The 8645-nt window shown below is 61.3% G+C and overlaps 1 protein-coding gene across 4 annotated transcripts; it reads left to right on the plus strand.

Annotated features, from left to right (window-relative positions):
• The first annotated feature begins 1540 nt into the window (after window positions 1-1540).
• VRTN (vertebrae development associated) lies at window positions 1541-8139 on the plus strand. Of its 4 annotated transcripts, none has more exons than XM_048059864.2 (2): window positions 1541-1668; window positions 5374-8139. In XM_048059864.2, exon 2 carries the CDS (start codon window positions 5375-5377, stop codon window positions 7397-7399), a length of 2025 nt encoding a protein of 674 aa, XP_047915821.1. In that variant the 5' UTR covers window positions 1541-1668; window position 5374; the 3' UTR covers window positions 7400-8139. The 4 variants fall into 4 exon arrangements, with proteins under 4 accessions (XP_047915821.1, XP_047915822.1, XP_013041119.1 ...); XM_048059865.2 differs by lacking the exon at window positions 1541-1668 and adding an exon at window positions 1691-1960; XM_013185665.3 differs by lacking the exon at window positions 1541-1668 and adding an exon at window positions 2031-2410.
• The last annotated feature ends 506 nt before the right edge of the window (window positions 8140-8645 follow it).

The raw sequence follows: 8645 nt of genomic DNA on the forward strand, positions 1-8645 counted from the left end.
TCCAGCTCCTATGTTAATCACTGACCCTGCTGACTCTGGCATTTACCAGTGTCTCACTGCCCTGTGAGCACTGCTTTGCATTTGCAACCAAAGAAGTTAAAAGGATGAAGGATGAGAAGGGGAGGCAGCAGCTGTGGCTGCGAACGCCAGCCGCCCGGGGAGCACGTCCAGGGCTGGCCAGGTTGATAGCGAGAGTGGAACTGGCGGGGGAGATACAAAGATTGCCTGAGTGGGGGAAAAAGCTCGCCAGGGGATGGTTTAGGTCTCTCTTCCCTGCAGTGTGACTTGTCTGTGTGTGTGTAGTACAAGAGATCTTAGGGAGCAATGGGGGCCCAGGTTTCGGTCAGCTTGGGTGATGGCTCTTAGCTGGGGCAGGGGAGACTTGCAAGGGGTGAGAGTGGGGCTGGTCCACAGCTTCCAGGGAGCTCGCTCCTCCTGTCAAACTGTGTTCCTGGGAGGTGAGAGAAGCAGTGCTAAGGCTGGATAGGTGGTGAAACTTAAGGCCAATGGCCAACCCACCCAGCTGGGACTGGAAACCCCTGGTGGCTACAGCCAGGGGCTGAGTCTTTGTGAGGATCATTCCCCACTGGCCAGCCCCAGGGTGGTGGCCAGGAGAAGCCACACAGGAGAGCCAGAGGTGCAGGAGTGTGGGGTTCAGTGGTGGCAGGAGGCCCTGGGGCTCAGCAGGGGCTCTGGGACAGGGACGGGGTTAGGTGGGGAGAGCTTGGCAAGAGGAAGGGCCCGGAGGAAGCTCCGGGCTTGTGAGGAGGACGTAGGGTGGAGCTGGTTTTGGTGACTTAGCGATGGCGGAGCGACGGACGTGCCCGGCGCGCGTGCTGTTTGCACAGCCCCACGTGACGCCCCGATGAACCCATTGTGTGTGCGGGAGTTAAGGAGGGGGACGCGGGGCCGGAGATCAGGCAGCGGGGCAGAGATAGCGGGCAGGAAGGCCGCTCCGGGGGGCCGGAGAGGGGCTGCGAGGGCAGGGGCCTGCGGGTGGCACGAGCGTGGCTGGGAGGCGAGGGCAGGGAGAAGACAGCTGTCGTTTGGGTGCCCCTTGTGCCCAAACGAGAAGGTCTGGGAGCCTTCGCCATCCCGGTGGGCCCAGCAGCCGGGCCAGACGCACGCACTGTGCCTGTGCCAGCCCCACCACCACAGCGCTGCCCGCTCGGGACCCGGCACCCACACACCACACAGCCACCTCCGTCCCGCGGGGCGCGGCGGGCCGGGCTGACCCCCCGCTCCCCGGGGCCGCCCTGCCGTGGGGCGGCGGCGGAGCTGCGGCCCTGCGGGGGCCCTGCGGCCGTGGGGCCGGGCGCCGCGGGCCCTTTAAGCGCGCTGGCGGCGGGACAATGGCCATTATCACTTTAGCTTTGGAAGTGACCCCCGGCCCGCTCCGCTTTCATCTGGGCCGGGGCGGCGGGGATGGCCCGCTTCCTGCCGGGGGAGGGGAGGGGGAGCGAGGGGAGGGGAGGGGCGGCCCGGATCGGCTCGGCTCGGCCCGGCCCGGCTCGGCCCGGCCCCGCACTGCTCCCGAGGGTCCCCGCGGGGCTGGCACCGGGGCCGCGGCGGCGGCGGCTCCGCGCCGCTTCCTGCCGCCGCCCTTAAAGGTGCGCGGCGACGGGCGGGGCGCGACCCGGCCCGGCCCGGCCCGACCCGCGGGGCCAGGTAAGTGCGGCCGGGGCCGCCCCGACGGCGGCTGCTGCTTCCCCTCCTGCCCCCGACCCCTCCTTCCCCGGCGGCTGCCCGGGCACCGGCGTCCTCCCCGTGCCCCGGGGCTGCCCCGTCGCTTTGTCCCCCGGGCGACAGCGCGGTCCCCGTGGGCGCGGGGCTCTCCTCCTCCTCCTCCTCCTCCTCCTCATCTTCCTCCCCCGCTCGGGGAGCCCCGGGCGGCCGCGGAGGTGCCCGTGGGTCCGCTCGGGGAGCGGGGCCGTTGTCAGGTGCCGCTTGGGCTCCGGAGGTAAGTTCCCCATCCCCGGGGAGCCGCAGCCAGGTGTCGCTGGGATGCGTTGGCCTGGGTTAGCGCACGTCGGAGGTTGCTTTATTTTCCTTTCTAAAGCAAAGTCGGGTAGAAGTGGGGGTGATGGCTGCCGGGAGCGGGCTTCTCTCGACTGTGGGAGCCCCGGGGGATGGTATTTCTCACCCAGGCAGCCCCTTGAGGTTTTTGTGCTTCTCTTGTGCCGCTGCGGTGGTTCAGCTGGAAAAGCCCTCAGGTGAAAGCCCTTGCTGCCCGCAGCTGGGCTCAGGGGCGAGCTGAGCTGTCCCACCCAGCTGGGGGTCCCAGCAGCCCTGCGAGGTGCTGGTGCTCAGCAGCAGGGGCCGAGGGCTCCCGGATTCCTGCTGCTGGGAGCGTTTTCAGGGCTGGCTCGGGGAACTTGCACTACTGGATGCCACCAGCCCATCAGTTTAGGTGAGAGAACGTGATCTGCAAGTGCTCGCTTATCTGTTACAATGCAAAAGCGGCCGGGTTAGCTAAAACTTCCTTTATCAGCGCTGAAAAGCTCACTCGGTTGCTTCTCGGGGCTGTGGCGGGTTGGGGAACATTTGTCCGTCACGTTCAGCTGGCTGTGCTGGGGGAGCGGGGGGAAAAAACCCTCACTCTGCAGCAGCTCCTCTGTGTCAGGAGCTGCTGGGCTCGCTCTGCTGATGAGCCAAAGCCCGCAGCTCAGCGGTGGCTGATGTCCTTTGCTTCTGGCTTGCCCGGCCCCCCTCCATGCAACCTCCCGGGAGTTTATCTGCAATGCTGGAGCCGTGGCTTTTGCCTTAGGCTTGCCTGCAAGGTCCTGTTGCTCCAGCTCTGGGCGGCAGGAGCTGGCAGTGACATTGAGGCTGTGGGTTATTCCTTAAGAAAAGGATTAAAATCTGTGCCTCCAGCTCCTTATGTTCCCCCCTCCAAGCCGTAAGGGGGTGGGAAATGCCCACCAGGCCATAAAGACCAGGCGTGTTCCTGGTGCTCCCTAGCTTGTCCCGGCTCCTCGCCCCCTCCAGGGGAAAAGCTTTTCGCCTCGTCCTCTCCCTGCTCTCCCGGTGGCTGCGGGGGATGTGGCCGTGGAGAATGAGGGCTGGGGCTGTGCTGGGGCTCTCCCTGCCTGGCTGTATGGAGGGGCAGCTCTGCTTCAGCTCCTCGCCATGCACCGTTCACTGCTGGCTTAGTGAAAATGCTGCTCTGCAGAATAAACTTCCGTGAGCCTCCAGGGCAGCAAAAGTACAGACCTGGCCCAAAGTGACAATCTGTTGTGGGTTAACCCTGGTAGGGGAGGGGTAAAAGTGAGGAAACTTGTGGTTTGAGATAAAAAATCATTTAGTGAGCAAAGGAGAGATGGAAGAAGGAAGAACAAAAGTAACTGATGCGAAGCAATCACTCACCACCTCCCATGGGTATGTTGATACCCAGCCAGTTCTCAAGCAAAAGATGGCTCAAGGTCTCCCTAAACCCCCTCCTCAACCTGTTTATTGCTTATATGGCATGGAATAGCTCTGGTTAATTTGGTCATCTGCCTGGTTGTGCCCCCTCCCAGCTTCTTGTGCATCCCAAGTTTATTCACTGGGTGGGAAGAGTGAGAAACAGAAGGTCTGGATGCTGTGCAAATGCTGTTTAGCACTAGGTGAAACATCAGTGTGTTATCAGCATTGTTTTGGTCACAAATGTAAAATGCAGCCCTGCAGGGGCTGCTGTGAACAAAATTAACTCCATCCCAGCCAGACCCAGCACACAACCCTGTGCTTGCTTGGTTGAAGGGTCTGAGGACAAATCTATGCCTTTCCTTTGCAGCTGTGTGCCTTCTCCTGTGTTGTTGCTGATAGCTGATGCCCTGCAGCTGTAAGTGGAGGCCCTGGCCTTCAACATGTAGGAGGCAATGGAGGGGCTCAGCTCAGGCAGGGGAGCTGATCTGGCGACCTGATTAAAGGCAAGGGGCAGTGGCAGCAGCGCAGGGCTCCCCGTGGTGAAGCAGCCTGGATGCAGCGGTGTGATATGTGGCACCTTGTCCCGTTTGCTGTTTGGTCACGGCCAGGGGGTTGTAGGTACTGCAGCAGTGGTAACGTTATCTGCAGCAGGGCACAGGATGGAGAATCAGGAAGGGTCAGGCAGGGCGTCTGCTTTACTTCGGGACTGCTGCCTCTCTCCGTGGCATCTCCCTGCAGAGCTGTGAGTGCGTAATGGTGCCTCCGAAGTGCTGTGAGAAGGTGGGTCTCCAGCTGGGATAGGAATGAAGGAGATGACAAAGTGATGCCCAGTATGCGGGGGGTGGCACAGAATGAGCAGGGCGCTGCGTGAGGAGAAAACCGACCAGATTGGGCTGCTCTGAGTGAAATGCTGTGTTCTGTGTGCAGACCGCTTTGAGAGGGAAGGACGGGGCTGCTGGGGTGAGGGATCTGAGCTGGCTGCTGATGAAACGGTGCTGAAGGGGGATGTGGTGGTGGAGCTGGATCGCGGGGGTGCTCCTGGAGTGGTTGGGGCAGAGCCGTGTGGGTGTCAGGACCAACGCTGACAAAGGAGGGGATGCGGGTTTGGACCCTTGGATCCTCTGAGTGGGAGCTGGCCCACAGGATTGGGATGGGCTGGGGTGCAGAAGAAGGGCTCCATGCAGCCCTCGAGCTACCCGCCCAGTTCTCTCTCCATCTGCGCTTTGGGGTTGCCTCCTGCCTAGTAGGGTTTCTGGGGGCTGCACTCTTCGCCCCTTCTCCCCGGCTGGCAGGGCTTCTCTGCTGGGCAGCAAGTGACACCTAGTGTCAGCCCTGGCACCACTAACTGTGGCTCGGCTCGGCTCCGGCTGTTCCTCCTGCCTCAGGTTTTGCGGTGACTGCAGCAGCAGGGAGGGAGCAGCTCCTTGTCCCTTCTGTCGGCCTGAGTGCCCTTCAGGCTGGTCCCCCCGTGCTCCCGCACGGTGTTGCTATGTCACCTGTGTGTTCCTGCTGAGATGATGAACATTTCACCCCCGAGGCTCTTTATATGTGCTGGCAGTGGGGAGGTAAAATGCGCTGTGGGGGAGCTGGAGGTAGGGGTGAGGCTGGGCACAAAGGTAGGTGTGCAGGGGCTGACGGTGGCCTCGTCTCCCACCCGGATGCATGTGGTTGCTCCTTAGTTTGACCCACACATCTCCGGAGGCTGTGTGCCATGCGTGCTGCCCACAGGAGGTCACTGCAGAGCAAGCTGAGCCCATGTCCCTGTCCCAGGTCTGCCTGTGGGGACCCAGGCTTCCTACTTTGTCCTTGCGAGTGTGTTTGTGTGTGGGGGGGAGAGCAGTGGCCTTTCCTCCACCCTCTTCCCCCTTCCTAACCTTTGGGAAAGAGCTGGAGGTAACAGGCCCCCATCAGCCTGGAGCATGCACTGTCTCGATCTCATGCAACTCCTTTCTTTTTGCTGCCCTTCAGGATGATCCAGCGGCACCAGCTGGTGCAGTCTGTGCTGCAGGAGCTGCAGGAGGCCACCGAATGCTTTGGTCTGGAGGGTCTCACCAGCGCCGCGCTGGAGGCAGAGAGGACCCTGTCATCCTTCTCCCTGCCCGGCTATTGCGGGAGGCAATTTCAAGAGGAGCTGGAAGTTGACCGAGTAGCCAGGAGCCTCTATCCCGAGGATGCCCCAAGTAACATGCTGCCCCTGGTTTGCAAAGGGGAGGGGAACCGCCTCTTCGAGGCAGCCAGCGTGCTGCTCTGGGGCAACCCCAGCCTCAGCCTGGAGCTGCAGGTGCGTACGGTGGTGGAGATGCTGCTGCACAAGCAGTACTACTTGAACGGCATGATTGACTCCAAGGTGATGCTGCAGGCTGCCCGCTACTCCCTCTGCACTGAGGAGACCCCGGAGATGACCAGCCTCCCCATGGCTATCCTGGAGGCTATCTTTGACGCCGATATCAAAGCTACCTGTTTCCCTGGCACCTTCGCCAACATGTGGCATGTCTACGCTCTTGCCTCAGTGCTGCAGTGTAACATCTACTCCATCTACCCCATGAGCAACTTGAAGATCCGGCCATATTTCAACCGCCTCATCCGGCCCAGGAAGTGCGGCCCGCGGACCTCCACGCTCCACATCATGTGGTCGGGGCAGCAGCTTTCCAGGCAGGTCTTCAAAGCGCAGTACTTCGTGGCTGTGGTCGGTCTGGAGGAGCTGGAACCCACGATGCCCTCGCCAGAGCCTCCTGTCCAGCCCATGAAGACCCTCGAGCTGCTGAACAGCGACCCCCAGCTGACGTACTCCAACCTCCGTGACAGGTACAGCATCACCAAGAGCACCTTCTACCGCTGGAAGCGCCAGTCTCGCGAGCACCGGCAGAAAGCAGCTGCCAGGTTTGCAGCCAAACACTTCCTTCAGTCCTGCTTCCAAGAGGGCAATGTAGTCCCCCTCCAGCACTTCCGACAGATGTTTCCGGAAATCTCCCGGTCCACGTACTATGCCTGGAAGCACGAGATGCAGAGTGTGGTCAACGGAGATGCCTCTGCTCTGGCTGAGGCCCATGGGTTGCAGGAGCTTCACAGGGATGTCCCAAAAAAGGCTGTGGATGAGCCGGCAAATTCAGAGGCAAGCTTTAGGCCACCGAGCCCTTCCCTAGACCCAGTCCAAGCAGGGATCTTCATGCGAGGAGCCAAATCCTACCTGGAGAAATGCATCTCCATGAACACTCTGGTGCCTTACAGGTGCTTCAAGCGCAGCTTCCCCGGCATCTCCAGGTCCACTTACTACAACTGGCGAAGAAAAGCAATCAAGGAGAACCCCAACTTCAAGCCCCCTCAGTCTCCCTTGGATAACCCCAAACCTCTAGCCATAGGAAAACCACTCCTCCAGCTGAAGGCAAGCAGCTTGCCTGTTAGGAAGAGGCTGAACGGAGACCGGCCAGCGCCCAGGAGTCTCCTGCAGCTCAAGCCCTCTCTCTGCTGGAGGAAGCAGCTGCGAGACGTGGCCCGGAGGCAGGTCCAGCAGTGGCAGCTGCCATTCAGCAAGTTTCGTCTGCGCTACCCAGCGCTCTCCTCCACAACCTACTGGTTTTGGAAGAGCAGCGGCCGGGCGCTCAGGCGGCAGCGCCTGCCCTGGGCCAGCTCCAGGCGGCTGTTGAAGCGGGTTGCTGCCCTGGGGCCGCAGAGGGCTGAGCTGGGTGTCAAGCCCCAGCTCCCCGTGGAGGTAGCGAGCAAGCAGCTGGAGAAACCAATGCCGGCCACCCCGTACAACGCCACCATTTCGGGCTACGCCGTGTCGGAGCGAGCCAACAGCCGGATGTTTGTGATGGATGTGATCGCCACCGCCCAGTTCAAGGCGCAAGCCAAGCTGTTCCTGCAGCAGCGCTTCGAGTCGAAGACCTTCCCCACCTACAAGGAGTTCAGTGCCCGCTTCCCCCTCACGGCCCGCTCCACCTACTACATGTGGAAGCGTGCCCTGCACGACGGGCTGACCCTCGTGGATGCCTGAGGGCTGCTTCGCCACAGCTGCTCTGTGCCCTGTGGCTCTCCGGTGGGGTGTCCAGGCCAGGGCCCAGGCCTAACTTTTTGTTCTGGTTTTGTTTTGTTCCTAGTCTCTGATTTTTCTTTTCTGGGGGGTTCAATCAGGTATGGGAGTGCCTGCACAGTGCCCACTCCTGGAGATGGGAGGAGTGGGAGGCAGGCTCTGGCTGCCCCGGAGGAGAGGGGCAGAGGGGTTTGGTCCTCAGTTGTGCTCAGGGGATGGGCAGGGGTCACAGGGCATGTCAGGCCTCCAGCGTGTGCTGAGGGTGGAGGACTTGAAGGGCTGTCTGCCCTGGGCACGTGTGAAGGAGTGATGGGGATGTGCGGAACTGAGCATGGAGGCGCCCGGCATCCCCTCAGCGAGCCCCGGCCGTGGGTGAGGGCGGCTTGGGGAGTGCTCAGTGGTTTTTTGGGGGGATACGTGTACATCTCTGATCTGTGCTCCTCCCAGTTAAGGAGGATGAAGGCTTAATCTCAGGCCAGCACTGATGCCACTTTAGCTTTCGAGCTTTTAGTAGCTGTCCCTAGCTGCCCTGATCTTCCCTGGAGGAACCAGAGGCTGGTAGAGGATGGGTTTGGTTTGTGTCCCCATTGTAGCCTGTGCTGGGAACGCGTTAGGTTCCCTTGCCAAACCAGGAGCTGCTGTCCTTTTTTGTTTTTGTTTTTTTTCTTTAAGGCTCTGGAGAAGCCGTCCCTGACCTTCCTGGTCTTGTAGCAATAGCCTCTTTCACACAGTCCTTCACTTGGAGCTGGCAGCTGCCTTCTCTGTGTCTCTTCCCTGGTGCCTGCAGGAAGGTGTCCGCCTGCGGTGGGGCAGGGACCAAACCCTGTGGGCCCAAAGTCTCTCCCTGAGCCACTCGAGGCAGTGTGGCTGCCTCCTCGCAGCAAACGTGGCTGCGCACGCCTGACTTGTAACAATTGAAAGCAATAAAGACTTCTGCTCCCAGTCCTGTGTGGTTCCTCGCTCCTACGTGAAGGATTTCTGGGCAAGGCTTTTCCCTCTCCGTTTGCTTTTCGGAACTGGGTGGTGACCCCTTTGGTGGTGCTAGTGGGACCTTGTCACTATCGATCCACCCCTAGAAAATGCTCTGTGGGGTGAGTGGATGCCAGGTTGCTGTGTGCGGTCCCAGGGGAGGGGATCTGGGGCCGGGGGTGCCTTGGGGAGGGGACATGGGGCCTGCAGTGGGAGCTGGGAGGCGCTGAGCGGTGCTGGG

This window comes from Anser cygnoides, chromosome 5 (genome assembly GCF_040182565.1).
Source record: "Anser cygnoides isolate HZ-2024a breed goose chromosome 5, Taihu_goose_T2T_genome, whole genome shotgun sequence".
NCBI classification, from domain to species: Eukaryota; Metazoa; Chordata; class Aves; order Anseriformes; family Anatidae; genus Anser; species Anser cygnoides.

Coding starts and splice junctions, on each gene's coding strand:
- VRTN (XM_013185665.3), top strand. CDS start 2,388: ATGCCACCAGCCCATCAGTTTAG. Junction 2,411..5,373: donor CCACCAGCCCATCAGTTTAG/GTGAGAGAACGT, acceptor GCTGCCCTTCAG/GATGATCCAGCGGCACCAGC.